Source organism: Oreochromis aureus, linkage group 20, assembly GCF_013358895.1.
Source record: "Oreochromis aureus strain Israel breed Guangdong linkage group 20, ZZ_aureus, whole genome shotgun sequence".
Classification (NCBI taxonomy): Eukaryota; Metazoa; Chordata; class Actinopteri; order Cichliformes; family Cichlidae; genus Oreochromis; species Oreochromis aureus.
The window spans coordinates 4,840,706-4,861,280 of NC_052961.1; the positions used below are offsets into that span (position 1 = coordinate 4,840,706).

Below are 20,575 nucleotides of genomic sequence, written 5' to 3' on the forward strand. Positions count from 1 at the left end.
GGGCTGTGATGCAGTAAATTGGTCTCCTACCCCTTTAAGATAACTTTACTCTGTTTGGCTGCCATTCACAAACAGAAGTTCTGCACAGCAGGTGGGTGGGGCTTCTCCGATCTCTTTGACATCATCTATACAAGAGTACAAAAAAAAAAAAGAAGTTTTGAGCAGTCTGAAGGTTCTTTTAAATTTTGGTCACGAGTAATGTCGACATCCGGCATTGCAATAATAAGAAGGAACTTGTGGAGAGAAACCTGAGAGTCATAAGTAGCTGGACATGAAGTTACATGTTTATTGGGGAGCTGTGAGCTATTAGAGCTCAATTCTCAGAGAGCATCACTCAGTATGACGAGGACAGAAGAGGGCAATCATGACTCAAGCATGACTCTGGTGACGGAGGAAGTCCCCAGATGACAAAAAGCCAGAACATCACAGAAATTAGGGAAAGTCCAAGATTGCAAAATCGCTGCACATGCCCAGGCAAGCTTATTCAAAGTAGAAAAGAAAATCAGAAAATGATGTGGTTGATGCTCACTTACGCACTATTTTACTGTTTGCTGACTAAGCTGGAGACGTTTCAAAACAAACAAGACAGAAAGAACAAGAGTTAAACCAGTCGCTCTAACCTCGAAATGAAAACATCTACAGAAGTTAAACTGAAATCACACCCCAGATATTTAAAGGTTAATTTTCTGTAGTATTAATTAAATGCTTCAGGTGTTTATAAGTAGTTTAATTTGAAGCCTTGTAGTTTCAAAGGCATATTTTATACTTCTTTAAAGTAACTAAAAAACTTTAATGAACTCAAATCTCGGCTGTCTTTATCTCAGGTCACTCATATGTATAATAGTGAAGCTGTTTTTGATTTAGACGGCCCTCCATCGACACAGGTCAAAGGTCAGATGACAGAGGGGCTCTTGCCCTTTAGGCTGAAAAAGCAAGGGCTTTTGCTCCCTGAACTTTGCCTCTCAGGTTGCACAGTATGACATCACAGAGTGTGCAAACAGCCGAATCTAACGAGGCGTGACGTCAGCAGGTGGTCTGAATACAGGCTCGCAGCTCTGCTTGGTCACTCTTACCTTCCAGGCGAGGACTGCGACATCTCAAACATCAGAAGCTCGTCTTCACTACAAACATAGACTGCTCCAAACGTGGCTCCTTTTAGCTGCTGCTGTGCAGCAGTAAAATTAAATGTTTGGGTTTATGTTCTATAATCTAACGGTCCAAGTGTGTTTTACACAGCTGTGAAGGCGCCGTTAATGCTGAATGACAAGTAAAAGTTTCAGAGCAGGGGGTCCAAAAATACAGCCAAAGAGCCGGCTGAAGGAAGCGTTGGGTTACAGGTTGCTCTGGAGAGGTTATCCTGACTTTCTGCTTTAATCCAACCCAGGACTCTGAATTATTGTTACTTTCACAGCCTTTTGTTTTGTGGTTGTCCTCATTGGGCTTTTTAATCACATGTTTTGTAAATAGATGGTTCATTAATTTTTAAAAACTTGCTTCTTTAAACTTAAATGAATGTTTTTTAAATAGCTTATTAAGCAGCATTATTACCAGTGTAGTGGAAGTAGTGTGGGTGCTTTGGAGCGTTATGAAGCAAACAGTACAAGAAAGGAGGTCCTTAACTGGTGAGCAGCTAAAACCCAAAATCTAGCAAGAAGATTGTTGTAAAGAGTTGATGCAACACAAGGTGAAGGCATCAAATTCAAAATAAGCTGTTACCAGATTTCTCTGGTTTAATATGTGATATGTCCTGTATGTGGTCTTTGCAGTGATAGGATAATCGACACTCCTGCAACAGCCACTGTGAAGATGAGGATGTTTCAGCCATTGGCTCTTCGTCCTCTGACTCTGAGGTGATTGTGTGAAAAAGAGAAGCTCAGGCAGTCAAAGAGACGACACAGATCAGGGGACAACAAACGCTTTTAGTTAGAAAGAAAAATAAGAAAACAGGTAAAAACTAGTTTGTCTACAGCGACAGTGTATTGGAGTTTCCACTGAATTCCAACCAGAATAAAAGCAGAATATTCATCCTCAATATTAGCAACTATGAAGTCACCACACACATCACTACTAATCTAGAAACACAACATGGCTTGGCTGACATGGTGGCTTCTGGCAAGACGCACAATATTATAGGCACTAAACTCTGGAACATGCAATATGGTGGCTGGTTACTGTAGTTTGTGCCGGGTCGAGTCCTGTGGAGTGAGTCCGATTACAGCGGGACGTTTGATTTCTGCAGCAGCGTGAAGCAAACGGGTTCGCTGCTCTGGGCAGACTGGGTGGCGCCACCTACGCAGAGGCTTCGTCACAGCGCGAGGACTTTACAGAGCGAGGCACGTTTATTTTGTCCAGGACGAAGACGTTCAGATTCCCAAAGAGAAATTGGGCATCCTGACAGGATGTTTCAGGATGATCTAAAAAAAGGAAGATATTTTATAATTCTCATGGTTTTAATTACTCTTTTAGTTCACGTAAGTTTGTTTTCTGTCCCCTTCAGCTTGTTTTATTTATACTTTCATGAATAAACTTATTTCTAGAACCAATAAGGACGCACACCATCCTGTTAATGGGTTAACACCTCGATTCCACTTTAAAGGTACTTTTTGTAGTTACCCTTTGCATAATTTAACTCAGGCTTGCACCACCAGGGGGCAGTGTTGTGACAGTGAGTGTGCTCTAAGATGCTTTTCTGTTTAACTTCTTCTAGTCTAGTAAAATTTATGTTGAATTTTTAAATATAACCTGATGAATTCCAAAACAGGGTTAACGGTTCTTTTTGGAGTTACGTTTAAAAATTTCATGAAACCTTTCATCACCAGGCAGGCAGCGTCTTACAGGTGAGATGCTTTCACAACCATAGTATATTTGTTTACACATTGACCTTCTAAGCAAGAGATCCTTGGTTTGATTCCAGGAAGAGACACAAATCCCTTTGGGGTTGTGTCAGGAAGGTAAAACAGGCAGAGATAACTGCCGTGAATGAAGGAGTAGCTTATTTATGCGTTTTGACATTCAATTCTTTTTAGTCGCTCCTTTTTTAAAGGATCCTTTGCCCTTTTCTAGGCCACCTGTGTAAAGCAAATGTTTCGATAACTTACGTACTTACAAAAAAAAAAAAAGAAAAAGGCTACATTGCTGCACAATCTTGTGACATTACTCAAAAATACCACCTGGTCCCAGTTCTTCACTTCAGTTGGTATCTCTTCATCAAAGTATAAAAGACTTTGGAAACATTCAAAATTTAACTAAACAGTAATTTTCTTCAAGTACCTTTAAGCAAAGAGTACGGAGGCTTTAAACAAGCAGCAACCTCCAGGGCTAAAAAAAAAGAGAAGCAAACATAGGTGAGCAAAAGTTAGCAGCTAAACTTACTGAAAATCAGTGAAGGCAACAACCTGCCAAAAAAAAGCAGTTCTATATTTTTCTTTTCATTCAAGCCTCTCTTATTGCTGTAGTTGTTTTTTAACATAATTTTGTTTCATGTCCTGATTTTAAAGTTTTTGTTGCTTATTTTGCTGCTGTACTTTTCGTATTATATTTTCATGTCACATTCAGAGCTGCACACTTAAAAATGAACTAGCTTTCTTCCTAGTCCCCCTGGCTTTTTTTAGGTTTTGCATTCAGATTGCTTTGTTCTTTCTAATGAGTTGGAATTTTACATCTGTGAGTCTTGATATCAACACGTCCAATACCCAAAGGTCTCAGAATGGATCCAAGCATGTTCATCATTAACCTTGTTTTAAGGCGAGGAGGAGGCTTAAACTTCAGAGTGAAGAGAAAAATGGAAGCATTTGTGCTGCTCCTCAGCTGCTAATGCTAGATCAATATTCAGGTCCCAATCAGATCAAGCGTTTTTCCCAAGTCTGATGTTTTAAATGCCTCCCGTAAACACAGACTGTACAAAAGAAGAGATCATAGTCAGTGCCGGTCTGCAAAGCCTTGGGTTTGGCATTGTGGTGCCAGAAGAGTCCAGATTCGGAAGAAGCTTATGTGCACTTATTTGGCGCCTTTCAACCTTAGCGGGTCTAGAAAACGGCTTACAATCTGCTTGTCATTCACACATTCACATACTCATCTACAAGGTGCTTGCCTGCCATCAAAACCAACTCTGGATTACAGTGTTCTTCCCAGGGATACGAGGCCTGGGACCAATTCACCAACCTTGAACCATGGCAGAGGGTCCAGGAAGGTGGGTGGTAGACTCGTGGCTGGTCAATGATATGGTAGCCACGTGCTAAAGCATTCCCTTCATACTATTTATTTATATGAGAGGGAAAACAATTTACAACATCATGGTATGTTGAGGAAAACTTCAAAGTTGCAACTGAGAGCATAACCTCATCAGGAAAGTGCTTACTGAGGACATAAATCAAGTGAGAAGTAGGGTCACCTTCTCACTGGCCTCTATACATTCGGACTTGGAGTTCTGGCCATTAGTAAGAACACAGTTTTAAGGCACTTTCATAATGGTTCCACTTTTCAGACTGGGCAGCACCGTCCTTCTTTTATGCAGTCTGTGCTTGGAAAACGAGGCGCCTGGTTCAGTTGTGACAGTAGAAAGGAAGGATGGAAAATATGACTTTTTTCTATACTGCTAGGATCCTTCAAAAAGACTCCAGGGTCTAAATTAGGTTCCAGAGAACTTAAAAAGTCTCTGCTCATGGTGTAGTACTTTCTGAAAGTTAAGAAACTCTGGAGTGAGGCTCAGATTGCTTAACATTTGTGGTTGGCCAACACCTGAGGGAATGCAGCCAATCAGTCTTAGTCATCTGACAGTTATTTATCCGGCATGTAAAAATCTGCACGCTTTCTTTAAGGTGAAACTGTCGGTAACGGTTTGTTTAAACAACACTGATGCCTGGTTCAATGGGGGCATCAGAGTAGTGTTCAAGCAAAGTTATAAATAGAGGAAATAATGTATTTTTTGCTGCCAGAATCTGTGTGCGTGCCAGTAATGCAGGCTTCATCCTGCACAGTGATGGAAAAGGTTGAAAACTTTTTGATACCGTGGTTGTTCTTCTCTTTCACATTGAGTCCCAAACAATCACAGCTCTCCCTCCCTGAGCCTGGTTTCTGCTGGAGGTCTCTTCCTATTAAAATTGAGTTTTTCTTCTTCCACAGCTGCTCATTTGAAGGGATCGTCAAATCGTTGAGGTTCTCTTCGTAACATCTGCCTTACAATATAAAGTGCCTTAAGTGGTGCTACATAAATAAAACGGAACTGAACTGAAACTGAGATGTGAACGCAGCAGAGATGTAACCTTGTCATGACTTTTTTCATAGCTGCTGCCATGTCAGCGGACTAATCTGTCTTATCTTTGCAGAAAACCAGCAGTCGGAAGCAACATTTTACTTCCTTGAAAGAAGTTTATCTGAGCGTAAACCTTGTTCATGTTTACAAATTGTGAGTGTTCATATCATCAGATGTCTCAGTATGATCCTTACTGCAGACTCAATAAACAGCAGCAGAACTCAATGGTTAAATTTCTCCAGAGAAGCTCAGACAGCTCAGCAGCTGTTTGATAAAAACACAGAGTAGCTGCTCTTCAGGGACATTGATAACTCAGAATGAGGTTGTTTTACTACTGTTGGAGAGTTAGAAATATATATTTGTTCAACACTTTTATCAGCAGGCTGACTAGTGTTTGATTTTGCCATCACATCTCCTTATTAGGGCTAAATCAGATCTATCGGAGCTTTCAGTAAAGCTGAGTTTCCCAGTTTTTCCAACATTTCTGTAACCGTTAAGTAGAGTAGCTCTGATGTGACATGCGCCCAGCATTTGGAAACAGCCGTCTACTGGTAACAAGACTGGCAGCACAAGAGTGTTAGGAAAAGAAATAAAGGAATAAATATAAGTAGAGTACCTCTGGAAATATAAGTTAAATAAATGCAGCTCTTATTTGTACCACATTTTTTCTCTTTGCTTCTGTTTTGCAAATCAAACGACCACAGGTCATCCTGGACCTAACTTCACTAGGTTCAAGTCCCCCTAAGCGCCCTCTGAATCACTCTCAGAAATGGATTTGCAGACTTACAGCGAAGATTTCAGCTCAATGGACAGCTCTGCCCATCCTCGGCACAACTAAACCCACGTGAAGCTGAACCAGACCTCAGTCCAGGTTTTACTACTGTAGACGACAGTAAAACCTGGCAGGGTTGACCTCTGCGTAGGTGCGCTCCGGTTGAAGGCCTGCAGGGTCTCCGAGCGACATGCAGGCGGTTGATTGTACAAACTGGAGAAGTGCAAACTGTTCCAGATATTCAACATGAAGACACAATAAAAATGAGTCATTTCCCACTCTTTCATTAAGACTAAAAACTAAAATAAAGCTACTGTGAAAGTGGGTTTGGTTTGATAATAAAAGTGCTTCCTTTGGAAACAAAAGACTACGGAAAACAGATTCATCCTGGAAGAACAACTTGCTCTGTTGGACATACTTGGAAAAACCAATGAGGAGGCTTTCCTCTGCTAAGAGGAATCAAGAACTCCTCACACCGTTCAGACATTTTAGACGGTATTCAGAATGACTCAAAATCATGGCCGAGTACAAGTCACGAATTGGGTATAAATACTCACAGATTAGATTCACTACTTGTAGGAGGCATTCTGAAAATGGATGGAAAACATTAGTGCCCCCTCTCCGTTTATTGTTAGCTTAATGGAAAATCGGGACGAAAACAAATGATGAGATTTCTGAGAAACCAGTTTAAGGTGCAAACCACCGCCTCATATCATCTCTGAGGCTTTCAGTCGAGGACTAGTTTCAGTAAGGGACTGTCAGTCAACAGGAGGAGTTAAGAGCAGGTTGAAAGTCAGGGACTGTCAGTCAGCAGCACAGCGATGAGTAAGGGACTGTCAGTCAATAATATCAGACTTTAAAGCTGTATAACAGAGACAAAACAATAAACTATCAAAATACTAAATAAAAAAAACAGGTTATATTCCGGAAGCAACGTTTCGTTCAGAGTAATGTGTTGTTAAGCGTTGGTTTTTAGTTCCAAACTACTCCCCCCCCCCCCTCCCCACGGAGACTAGCGGGACACAACAGCTGCCTTTTGATTATATATACACACACACTTTTTATCGGTTTTTCCTTTTCATTTGTTTTTCCTAGAAAAAAAGACACTATCCATTCTCCACTTGAGGTGTCTCTCATCGACAGGTTGGTTCTCTAATCCAGAACTTTACAGAGTCTCCAGACAGAATCAAACGGAGAACAAGCTGCGACAGTCCTTCCAGCTCTGTGTGACGCTTTCCTTCTATCTGAAAACGGTGTAAAAACCATTACAAGGACATCCCAGTCATACTCCTCTTCTGCCTGGTGCTGATTCAGTCCGTCAGGCTATTGGTAGACGGCAGGTTCATCAGTCCAACCAATCAGCTGACTCTTTCGCTGACAGCAGTCCGTGACTCTACGGTTTCTTCTCGGCTGGGACAGGGAACAGCAGATTGCGGGACGATGTCTCTGAGCTCTCTACCCTCACCTGCTGCCTCTGGCTCCGCCCGGAGCCTAGCCCTACCATCTGCCCCAGGCACGTGACCAGCCCCAGATACTCCAGGAGGTCCAGGAGGCATGGAGCTGGGAGGCCTCGAGGTGCTGTTTGATCCTCTGTCTCCTCCTAAAACCTCTCTGCTTTCTGATGGCATGGCTGGCTCCCCTCTCCCCTCTGTCCTAACCCCTTCCACGCTGACGTCTCGGCTCGGGATCAGGCTCCCTCTGCCAGGCCTTGTGGTGCTCAGGTCTTGTGGCTGTTCGCTCTGGTTTTGCTGAGCAGGGACGAGGTTGGTCCTGGTTAGGCTGGAAGATGGTCGGCTGGATGAGAGGTGCTGCACGTGTGGCCTGGTAAGCTGAGAGTGGGGCTGGGAGCGCGGCTGTGGTTGGATCCGCTGAAAGTGTGGTTGTGCTTGGGACTGGGGTTGGGACTGGGGCGGCCTAGGCTGGGAGAGAGATTGACTGGATTGTGGTCTATATTGAGTCTGGAGTTGATGTTGCGTTTGGGGCCTTGCCTGTGGTTGCACTTGGTGTCTGGGTTGCAGGTGAGGTTGAGGTTGGGCTGAAGTTCTAGACTGGGCTTGTGGCTGCATTTGGGTTTGAGGTCTGGGCTGGGATTGAGGCTGCATTTGGGCTAGGGTCCTGGACTGGGATTGAGGCTGCATTTGACCTTGGTTTCTGGACTGAGGTTGAGGATGAGTTTGGGCTGGGGTCCTAGCGTGGAGTGTCGACGGCATTTGGGCTGGGGTCCTGGATTGGGGTGTTGACTGCGTTTGGGCAGGAGTCCTGGACTGTGGTGCTGATTGTGACTGGGCTGGAGTCCTGGACAGGGGTTGGGGTTGCAACTGGACTGGGGTTCTGGATTGGGTTTGAGGCTGCGTTTGGCCCGAGGTTCTGGGCTGGAACTGAGACTGAGGTTGGGCTGGAGGCCTGGATTGGGACTGACTCTGAGCTTGAGTTGGGGTCCTGGCCTGGGATTGAATTTGAGGCTGAAGTGAATGTCGGGGCTGGGGCTGAGATTGCTGTTTGAGCTGGGTTTGGAGTTGAGATGGGTGCCTTGACTGGGTTTGAGGTTGGGGTGCTGTGGGGGATGTGGTTTGTGGATGTGGATGCCTTGTTTGGTGCGGATGGATGTGCAGGATGGGGGGGGACTGAGGAGGATGTGACTGAGGTTGCGTATGCTGACTCTGAAGCTGGGTTCGGTGCTGGGTTGAGGAATGAACAGGTTGTGAGGGAGCTTTCTGGTTGGCAGCCTGAGGCTGACTGTGGGTTTGGGATGTGGGCTGTTGGGGCCGTGGTTGTGTCAGGCTGTGTCGGGTAGGAGAGGACTGGGGTGCTGGGTAACGACTCTGGGCTTGGGACTCATGGGGAAACTGGGGCTGGTAGCGTGGTTGCAGGGTAGGATGTCGAGTTTCGGGCAGGGACTGTGGTGCAGACTTGGACTGCGGTCTGGGAAGAGCTTGCTGGGTGTGCTGCGACTGTTGGGAGGTGAGCTGAGCCACAGTCTGAGGCTCAACATCAGGCTTGGACTGGCTAGAGGGTGCTGGGTGTCCAGAGGGTGGAGGAGGAGGAGGAGGAGGAGAAGGTTCATCCAATGTTGAGACAGTGGACTGTTGGTGGCGATGCTGATGATGGTGGTGGTGGTGATGGTGGTGCTTGTGAGGTGTTCGCTCCTTCCTTTTGTGGCTTTTTGACAGACTAGTGCTACTGCTGCTACTGCTACCCCTTCCACCCAATCCCCCCTCTCCTCCCTTATCGCTTACATCTTCACCTACTTCTTCCCCTTTGGTTACACCATCACCTGTTGCCTCTCCTGATTTGTCCTTGTGCTTCCGCCCTTTATGTGTCTTGTGTCCATGTGGTTGGCTGTCATCTGAAGCAGAAGGCTGCTTCTGTGATTGTGACTGGCTCTGCTCAGAGGGGGTGGGCTCAGGCTCTGAGCTTGGACCTCCTGCCATTGTACTGCTCTCCTCCTCGGCCGCTGTTGACTTTCCAGTCTCTGTTGTTGTAGCCATTGGAGTCTGCACACTCTCCCTTTCCTCCACTGTCTCTCTCGTTTTACGTTTTTTGATTGGCAGAGCTGTTTCCTGGACAACAGGTTTGGTGGAAGACTCCTTAGCTGCTCTCCGTTTGGCCTCAGCAGCCAAGATGGCAGCTGCAGCGTAGCTTCCTGCTGCTGAGCTACCAGAGGCTGATGCAGCGGAGGTGGATGCTGTGGCGACTGATGCTGCTGTGGAGGCTGACGCTGGTTTCCTGCCCCGTTTCTTGGGGGCAGTTTGTGGTGGAGGCGGAAGTTCTTGTTCTGATTTCCTCTTTCTGCCAGGGCGGGACTTGGTTACCAAGGCAGGAGACACCACCTGCAGGGGAATTGCCACATCAACAGGAAAAGGTTGCATTAGCATTGTTGCTGGAATTATAAAAACATATTTAAGATTTTAAAGCACTGACTAGACTGCTTCCTGGATGCCTCCTAGGTGAGTTGTTTTGGAAATATCCAAATAGTAGGGACTCCAGGGTAGACAATAAACATGCTGGAGAGATCATGTCACTCAGCTAGCTTTGGAACACCTTGGTGTCCCCCCTTGAAGAGCTGGCTGAGGAGAGAGAGATCTAGGCATATCTGTTTAGACTGCTTCCACCAAGATCCAGATCCAAATAAGCAGCAGATAATAGATGGATGAAAATATTAACCGTACTTCCTGCAACCACATACTACAGTCCATCTACTTTTACTCATCATTTACCTCTGTTTGTCAGGATCTTCTCCAGGTAGAGCCCTAACGAACCATGAAAATCAACACTAGTGCACAGTCAAGTCCTCAGTATCCACTCTCAAGACATTCTTGGCAGGACTACTGCCAGTCAAGATAAGTTGTTAATTTTAAACTCCTAATGAAAGTCTTTTCTACCTTCCAGATGATTTGTGGATCTCTTGTGTTGATCAATTGCTTAAGACCTTATTTTAGTGTATGTTAGCTGTTTTGCCCATCTTCAGGACACAACTCTACGAAGGTAAACAAAGTCTTCCATGAATTCCCTTCCCATTCTTTTTATTGGGATATTCAGAAAGTCTTTGTAAAGATGGAACTAGAGACACACACAGGATCCTTAGCCATGTCTCTAACTAGCTACAAATGAGGATTTACAATCTGTCATTTCCTGTAACATGATTTAACAGTCTCTAAATAGTTATTTGCCGGCTAAAGTTAATCAAGGTAAAACCTTGGATTGCCTGTCACACAAAAAAAGAAAAAAAAAATACTGGCTGCCACCAGCACTACCCCTCAGATTCCAAGTAGATACACCTATGGTCTCAATTTGAAAATCCTAGATTACTTCCTTCTTGAATTATTGAACTCACAAGATTTTAAGAAAACTTGACCTTGACTTTGAGGTCAAGATCACTGAGAGTCAAACTTGTCCGAGGTACATACAGCTATGGTATCAATTTCAAAATCCTATGTTGCCTTGTTCTCGAGTTATCGCACTCACAAACTTGGGTGTCCATGCCGCCCACCCGCCCAGCAAAATGACGGCAGTACCCCATCAGCCTTTCACGGCTGAGGGGTAAAAATTACAGGACGCCTCCAACTATCCTTGAAGGTAGTGAGCCAGAATGGCAGGACAGCATGACCCCGGTGTTACTGGTTGGGAGTTGGGTCTTCAGTCTTTCCTGTCTTGCCTGATATAGGATGCTCTTTACATTACACCTGTAAGTCAAAGGGGGACCAGTTTTCCTTTGGAGGGACTCTCAAGAGCTTTCTTTGAAAGTCACTGGAAAACACAAGTCAATCAACCTCAACAAAGTGGTGATTCATGGATGACATTATGGTATAGAGGTGTGATCATTTTAATCAAAATATCTTTAAATGATTATGTTTATACATGTGGACATCAGTTTTGGAGAGATGCATATTTTCTCCTTGAAGCATATTTCTGTTAGCTTTCCTGGCCAGAAGAAATGAGCAAAGTTGCTTAGGAAATGCATGTTTGAGTTGTTCAGCTTACTGCGACAATCTCAACACTGTGCTTCTCAAAAATGTACAAATGACTAAACAACAGAGCAACAATACCTTTGTGGTGGTGGTCGTAGTGCCAGTGGAGGTCTCTGCTTTGCCGAAGGGCATCTTGACCAGCAGTTTGCCCGGAGTTTTCTCAACCACACGTTTCATTGCCACTCCTTCTGTAGCCTGCCTCATCTTCCCACTGCCTACACAAACACAAAGAGATACACAATTACAGAAAAAAGAAATACTCAAAAAGAAATACTCAGGAACAGCTGTCCAGTATAACTTCTAGAATCACATCTTTTAGTACCTTTGGGCCTCCCACGACCACGCCCTGATGGTTTCACCACCTTTGGTTTCTTGGGTGGGCGCTTCTCACGGCGGGAGGGGCTCCCACGCCCAGTAACAGTAAAGTCAAAATCATTAGGGTCGGTTGTTGTGTCACCGACCTTTTGGAAGTAGGCAATAAGCTCCACCTTGGAACGAAACGCTTTTCCCTCCGAGCTAAACAGCAAAAAAAAAAAAAAAAAAAAAAAAAAAAAAAAAGCATCATAAATGTTCATTTGGGGGTTTTACTCCTCTACATCCTGGAAAACGAGCACACTGTCAGGGTGGCTCAGGGCATGGCTTACTTGATTAGGTAGACATCAAACTTCCCAGCAGAGCGTCCAGACTTTCTCTGTTTCAGTTTGCGTGTCCAGCCTTCGGGGAGAGATGGGTCATCATACAGCGGCCCTCGGTCCCGAATGATGGAGCGCCGCTGCCTGGAAGATCCGGCAGACTCGCTACCACCTGCAGACTCTGATCCTGGCTCTGAGGGACCGGCCACTGGCTCTGACATCTGCAAGGAAAAGGTGAGCAAAAACTTGTCCTTCATCCTGAGCAAGATGTGACATGCTGTTCAGCAGGTGATGAAATTTGTCCCTCCGTGATTCCACCGTTTCTACTAACTTCTACTGCAGTCTTTACCTGGGTCTGTTGCTCCAACCCTGTCTGTGGCTGCTGTGCTGTTGAGGTTGAAGCTGAGGTCTCCGTCCCCCGCTCAGCATGACGACGTTCCCTGCGGGGTTTCTTGGTCTTGGACCTGTCTTTTTCCTTCCTTGGAGGCTGGGGTTCAATAGGTCCTTCATCACCTTCTTGCCCCTCCTCCCTGCACAAAAAAGAGAGAAAATCATGCTGTTGACATTATGACCACAACCTATTAACTGCAAGAATTCAAATAACTTCATAAATATAAAGTTAATCCACATAGAATACTTTCAGATCAGTGTTTGACTGAATCAGTAAGATCACGTTAGGCTTCCTTTAGCTTCACTCCCATCAAATGTTTGCAGAACATTTAACTCCAAAAATCCTTCAGACCTGATATCTGAGTTTGAACCATGTAAAAGCTGCATGTAGGCAAATTACGTGCCATTTTTCTAACCGCCAATACAAAGCTCTGACAAACTTCATAAAATTTAAAGCAGGACCTTCTTAAAGTGGATCACTGTCAGTGATTCCCACTGTATTACGTCCTTTACATAAATGGTTAACAAGACCTGACCCTGGACCCTTAATAAGATGTTTTCCACTGCAGCAATTTTGGCTGAGCAAAAAGTAGTTTAATAAGAAGTGTTATTTTTAGTGAAAGGGAAACACTAAATTCCAGCATAAGAAACTAAACCTAATTCTGGAACTGTTTGCCACATCCGTGGAGGACAGCTTGTTGTGACCGATTTAGGAATGAATTCTGATTAATTCCAGCAAATTATGTATGTCGGGACATCTGTCCACAGACTCAAGAAAATGGGTCACGATACAACACGACACCCTAAAACACACAAATCATTCTACCTAATAATGTTCAATGAAGACTAAAGATAATGGTTTAACAATGTCCAACATAAATGTTGTAAGAAGGCCTGTTGCGGGGAAACCAAGCAGCAATCACTGAAGCTAAAAATTAAGTGCCAAAACCTGCAGTTCCTCTAATGGCCACTTGAGGCTGATCTTCATACATTCTAATTTTAAAAAGCTTTGGCTTCAATGGATGTCTTTAACAGCAGCACCCGCTAATCCAAATATTGTCACTACTGGCCTAAAAAATTTGCTATACACACACTGTAGCTGCCAAAATGCTTACCAGTAACACCGGGTCATAAATAAACACTGACCTAATACTGACATGGAATGACTTTTTTTTTTCTTTTAATGCCTTTAAATGAAGAACCCAAAACCAATGGGTAACAAGGTGGCTACGCCCATCTTTTATATATGGTTTGTGAAATTTTACTTATATAGTACCTTGCCTGACCCTTTACTCCTAGTTCTGATTATGTAGTATTTCTTCTCAGTGTTGCACTTTGTAGACGTCCCTGTGCAGCACTTATCTCGCAGACAGCTACAAATGCTCTCTAATGCTTTTATTTGGCTACCGGTGATTTGGTCTTGTATTTGCTAAAGCTAAAGCTGGCGAGACGCTGTGGCTCCCCCTCCATAATCCTGGTCCTGCCAGAGTATCTTTGTCTGTTTGCTAAATCTGACTGGTGTTTGTAGATTACAAAAGCTAACATGCCGGTGACACATGTCATGGTGGCTACTTCCATCAATCACTGAAAAGGAAAAAGTGGGCACCCAACGTTATACATTATAACATTTTTATTACTTTTAAGACTGTATTTATGCAGAATAAAGCAAATTCCAAAGGATTTACAAACTTTTTTCTGTATGTAGTGAATGTTGGGATATTACACTATAAACCATGCATGTGATTGATTGGATCAATATCAGATTTCGGATAACCTTTCCAGAAATAAAGCCAATGTTAACAGTGGAGCTAAATGGGGTACAGACCTGTTTTTTTGGTGATGGACGGCCTGTAAGACTCCCTGCCTTTGTGTGTGGACCTCATAGTGAGGTTATCAGCTCAAGGAGCCTAGTGTCTTATCCGGTCTTTAAGCCTGACGTCATTAGCCATGTCTGGGCCCAAACTACACTGCAGGTCCCAAAGTCAAACGATCACTGCAGCATCACTGAGAGTTGAAAAAGTGTCTAAATATGTTCATCTGTAATAAAATGATGAGTGTGGCTGCTCTACCAGGTGTAACAATTACATTTAACATCCAGGCATCCATGAAAAAAAAAATATGAAATTTAACGGAGTTAGAAGTTAGCAGGGAGTTAGCTCGCTAGTTTCCATCTAAATATAATATAGCATGTTCTGACTGAGGGATTTCTGAAACAAATTAAGACGTACAGCTCTGCTATCACTTCCGACATAAATGAAGACAGGAAAGTAAACAGCAGTGACTGTTTTGTAGAGTTACTGAAGTTGGGCTAGCTGGTATATAATGATGTGCTACATGATCGCTAGCAACACAGCTATGTTAGCATAATATAAACAGTAAAGGTGGAGGATGAACACTAACTTTTTCCCACTCGATAAAAGTTAACGTGAGGGTTCCCGATGGTTAGGGACAAATGCAATCTCATGGCAGGATGCTGTAAAACGACCAAACTTCAGTCAGGAGAACAACTGAGATAATCCATCCACAATACGAGGTTAGTTATTAATACACTGCTGCATGGGCTGGGCTGTAGTTACATCGTAAGGTTTTAAAAACTGAGCTTTAAAATGAATAAGGGTAATAAAAACCAAGAGAGGCCGACAGTGATCACTGACTGTTTTTAGGGGCTTGTAGATTAAATAGAACAAAATGCAAAGCATTAAAACATGTTAAAAACACAAAAGCCTTATTAAACGCAGAGTAGTTTGGGCCTAGAAGCAGGATTCATCACGTCATCACTTAAAGACCGGATTGTGAAGCAATTGCAGGAAGTGTTGAGTTACAGTGACTGACTACCCATGAACGCACCAACAGGAAGTCTTCAACTCACGCTATGGTTCGTCTTTAAGTAATTGTAGGTCACTGTGGTGTTTTTTACCCACTGCAGTAGCTTTGTAACAAAAAGAGATACACATCTAATGTTAGATTAGATAAACATGAGCGGTGCATCTCGCCCTGATGCTGCTTGAACTTAACAAGTGACGATGCAGTTTGTGCCCTTTGCTCAGCTGAATACAACTACTTTATCTAAGAAAGCTTTGGATCAGCTGCAGCACACATTTTCAGTGCAGATTAATCAGTTTTCACTTCCCTCAGTACACCAAATTAGTTGTTAAAGTTATATAAAACTGTGATGGTTTTTGTCTTGCTTTGACCGACCATCTTTATTTGGTGCAAAACGAAGTTGGATTTCCTGTTTTTCTAACGGGGAGCAGAGGCTGTTTCTCATCATAAGTCTGACAGCTGGAACAAGATTAACCTTACTAAATAAACTCTGACAGAAACCAGAAGAGACCAAAATCAGAGTCACTGGTGGAACTGACAGCAGAGGACAGATAGCTCTCTTCTGATTAAAAGACTAATCAGAATTCCTCATTAATATTTATGTATTGATTGATTATTTCAGCAGCATGAGGGCTGAAGATGAACCGGACTGGTGTTTACTTCACATTTCCAGTTAAATGTCACATTGAGACTGAAAATGTCAGACCCAACAAAATGCCTGTTTTCTTAAACTTTAAATCAGTCATTTAAAAACTTCAGTTCATAAAATTAATAAACATTACTTCTGAATGCATGAAAACAAAAGCTCTGAGGTGGTTTTGAGACATCCGAAATCTGTAATAGCCAAGTCGTGTCTGATATTGGCTGCATTCACGAGCACTTCCTCTTTTTCACATTCTCCTTCTCTTCTGCTTTAACCTGACAGATGTGTACAGATGGGTGCAAATGTTCTGTTTCTGAATGTTAATTGCTGGAATGAGATAAATCTGTGTAACACCACCTACTTTGTCTTTGCTGGCTATAAAATAAAACCTGCATGTTAATATATATAAAAACAGATTTATATATAAATAAAGATATTAAAGTATCTGTGTGTTGTGTTTGGGTGCAAGGAGAAACATTAGACATTCAGATTTCAATCACATTTATGTAAAAGCTTATCTGATCCATTATCTGCAGCACAGCCAAACTTATAGTTTACAAAGTCTATACATTCATGTATTAACTTATGAGGAGACGGATGTAAAATATATGTACCGTATTTTCTGCACTATAAGGCGCACTTAAAATCCTTTAATTTTCTTAAAAATCGACAGTGCACCTGATAATCCGGTGCGCCTTGTGTATGAATTCTGGTTGTGCTTACTGACCTCGAATAGATTTTATGTGGTACACGGCGCTCAAAAATCTGTCAAAAAATGTTTTAGTACGACTTTGGTAAGTTACGAAGCCGCACCACTCGATGGATTGGCGAAGCATTACGGCTACCGCAGTCAGGAGACTCGCGGAGTAATCTGGGTCCAAAACTCCGTCTGCTTTAGGTCCCAAAGTCAAACGAACACTGCGGCATCACTGAGAATTAAAAACTGTCTAAATTGTTTCATCTATAATAAAATGATCAGTGTTGCTGCTTTACCAGGTGTAACAATTAAGTTTAACATCCAGGCATCCATGAAAACAGAATTTATTAAATTTAACGGAGTTAGAAGTTAGCAGGGAGTTAGCTCGCTAGTTTCCAGCTAAACATGATATAGCATGTTCTGACTGAGAGATTTCTGAAAAAATTAAGACGTACAGCTCTGCTATCACTTCCAACATAAATGAAGACAGAAAACTAAACAGCAGTGACGTTACTGAAGTTGGGCTAGCTGGTATATAATGATGTCCTAAGTGATCGCTAGCGACACAGCTATGTTAGCATAATATAAACAGTGAAGCTGGAGGACGAAAACTAACTTTTTCCCACTCGATAAAAGTTAACGTGGGGGTTCCCGATGGTTAGGAACAAATGCAATCGCATGGCAGGATGCTGTAAACGGATCAAACTTAAGTCAGGAGAACAACTGAGATAAATCCATCCACAATACCAGGTTAGTCATTAATATACTGCAACAACATGGGAATAGAGCAGCTGTGAGAGAATTCAACATTAATGAATCAATGGTATGGAAATGGAGGAAGCAAGAAGAATGAGTTGAGTCAAGGTTGACTTATCTTGTCGGGCAATCGTGGCTCAAGAGTTAGGAGTTCGCCTTGTAATCGGAAGGTTACCGGTTCGAGCCCCGGCTCGGACAGTCTCGGTCGTTGTGTCCTTGGGCAAGACACTTCACCCGTTGCCTACTGGTGGTGGTCAGAGGGCCTGGTGGCGCCAGTGTCCGGCAGCCTCGCCTCTGTCAGTGCGCCCCAGGGTGGCTGTGGCTACAACGTAGCTTGCCATCACCAGTGTGTGAATGTGTGCGTGAATGGGTGAATGACTGGATATGTAAAGCGCTTTGGGGTCCTTAGGGACCAGAAAAGCGCTATATAAATACAGGCCATTTACCATTTACCATTTATCTGACTGTTTTGTTTCACTTAATGCGCCTTATAATCCGGTGCGCCTTATATATGAAAACAGACCCGTTCATCCACAGTGCGCCTTATGGTCCGAAAAAATATGGTAAAGATTTGCTGGAGAAAGGAACCAAGCACAGGAAGCACAGGTAGGCAAACAACAGAACGCCATCCAAAAAGGCCAAGCCAAGAAAATCCAAAAATACTGAAAGTCAAGTGAGTAAAAGTCCAACAAGAATCCACAAAGAGGAGCATGAGGAAGAACAGACGATCTGACAAAGGGGAGGTCAACCTCAGTGATGACACACTGAGGGGTAAAACAGGAAGTAACAACATGAGCACTCAAAGAGCGCAACTCTATTAAAAGGGTGTTGTACAGCTCTTTCTATGCCCTTTCATATGGTATATTACTCGATATGGTTTCTTTAATTTTTTTTCCAAGGTAAACTTTGACCTGGGTCAGATACTTAGCCAAGGTACTAGGTACTCATGTTCCCCAATGCCTAGTATACTGTTGTGAAGTTTCAAGACAATCCATAAAAAAATTGAGGGTAAAATAAAGTTTTTACCCAGGCCTTGACCCAACGTACACCAAAATTAAGTCAGCTCGAGCTGTTATTTATATCTACTACCACACAAAATTTGAAAATGATATCTTGAAAACTGGATGCTAGACTGCTAACAGACAAACAGACAGACAAATGGAACCTATTGCACAGTCCCTCCCTTCAGGGGAAGAAAGATCAACAACAGAAACATGAACACTAAAGACAAACAGCAACAGTGTGTCCCTGGTCAAAAACCGTAGGTTGAACGGTTGTGATAGTCACGACACTGCAATAAAGAAGTTAAAGGCCTGTGTCTATTTTTAACACTACACTTGACTGACAACTAATTTGCTTACTAAAGCCACACAGTGACCTCTCAGTATTACCAACACCTGTTATTTTTTTCATGTAAACAACTTTACATTAAAGGTTGTCAAGCCGTCATGTGAAAATTCTGTCTCAGTTGCTGCATGGTGAACTTAACATGTGCAGGCTATCACAATGTCAGCATTTTAAAATCGGTTACTGCGCAAGTAGCTAACAGTCACCTCTGTAAGATAAGAGCAAGAGGTCAAAAGTTTGATATTTTTATTTGATATAAGGATATAAAATGCACAGTGTTTATAATAGCAACTTTTATTTTTTAGAAAGTCTAGAGAGGTTGAAAAACCACTTTGGTGAAACTTTTGTTTTGGTACAGCTTCAGTGCTCAAATGCTTAGTTCTATCTCAAAGCAACACAAACTGTAATAATCGAGATTCAACAACCATGGACATAAATCAGTACATATTAGACCACACAAATCAATAGTAGTCAAAAGTATTTCACAAACTGTTACGAGACTGTGTTAAAGTATTTGCTGGGTAATGACAGAAGGTGGGGGAGGTACAGGAAGAAAATAACAACAGAAGAGAACTATAAATGAATGGATACCACGAAGACCATGATGAGACAAGAGTAATCTTAAAACTAATCTTTTTTGATCTTCCTGTCATTCTACCACTTCCTGTCCTCTGCTTCTTCCTCTGTCTCGCCAACCACCTGCATGTCTTCTTTCACATCAATAACCCTCCTGTTTGGCCTTCCTCATCTCCTCATTTGCCTCATAGCTCCTCCACAGCATCCAACTCCCGATAACTCTCAATCACACTTTTCTAATTATACAATAAAAGTGTATCTTAAGTGATTAACAACAACAAAGAACCTATAAGCACCATCAGAACTTTAATATTTCACATCCTAATGTGTTGAAGAGTTTCTCAAAAGCTCAGTTCAGACGTGACAGACAAGTCTGAGCAGCTGACTGATTAGTCTGATCTTCATGGGGCTTTAGGCTGCGATGTAAACGCAAAAAACAAAAAGTGCTTTTGGACCAAGTAGTTCTCTAGGTCCCTTTGGGCAATCTGGGAATCCATCTGCTAGTCTGCTGACTTAACCCCTAAAGGGCAATCGTTTAGGTCCCCCAGTTTAGCTGGAGGATATCCGGGCCAAGATGTCCTCTTCCATCCAACGGTCATTGTTCACAAAATCAGAAACATAAAAAACTAAATAAAAATTATCTAATAAAAAGTTAAACCATCATCAGAACATTTTTAAAAATGGTTTTAAAATTTGTCATTTTCTCTCTACACAAACTGTTTACCCTACATGCCATGAAAACCTGTTCTAACCTGTGATTGGTGAATAGCGATCACACTACAAAAAGGTTTTAAAAATCTGATCCCCTCATTCTCCTTAAAGACCATTTTAAATTTATTTATTTGATGTTGAGTCTTTTAAATTTAGTCTTGCATATTTTTTGCAGTGTTTATTATGTCATGTCACTGAACTGCACTAGCCTGCATCTAAGATTACCCCTACTAACTTTATATATGTTGCCTTTTCTTAAAGATTCACATTTTACTTTAATTACTTTATATAAACATGAATATGTCTTTATATGAACTGTATGCTGAAAACTCTCAAATGTCTTGTTTCTATCCAAACTGTGAAAAACTCTGTGATCCTTAAAATTAAAATGAATATCATCATTATTATTCTCAATAAGGCTGTGGTATTTTTGATAGAAGCTGGAATGAATGTTGGTTAACCTCACTCACATACTGATGAATGAGTCAGCCTGTAGTGAACATAAGTAG

The 20,575-nt window shown here is 42.6% G+C and overlaps 1 protein-coding gene across 5 annotated transcripts in view; it reads right to left on the bottom strand.

Annotated features, from left to right (window-relative positions):
• Positions 1–1,899: 1,899 nt before the first annotated feature.
• mecp2 (methyl CpG binding protein 2) overlaps positions 1,900–20,575 on the bottom strand; it is a 30,955-nt gene continuing 12,279 nt past the window's right edge. For 2 of the 5 annotated variants that reach the window (XM_039603857.1, XM_031759185.2), the window contains exons 2-6: positions 12,473–12,653; positions 12,136–12,344; positions 11,814–12,007; positions 11,570–11,706; positions 1,900–9,853 (exon numbers count right to left, since the gene is read on the bottom strand). In XM_039603857.1, coding sequence (XP_039459791.1) covers positions 7,382–9,853; positions 11,570–11,706; positions 11,814–12,007; positions 12,136–12,344 — 3,012 coding nt within the window. In that variant the 5' untranslated portion in view covers positions 12,473–12,653 and the 3' untranslated portion in view covers positions 1,900–7,381. The remainder of the gene's footprint in view (positions 9,854–11,569; positions 11,707–11,813; positions 12,008–12,135; positions 12,345–12,472; positions 12,654–20,575) is intronic. The other 3 variants (XR_005609495.1, XR_005609493.1, XR_005609494.1) reach the window with 3 other exon arrangements.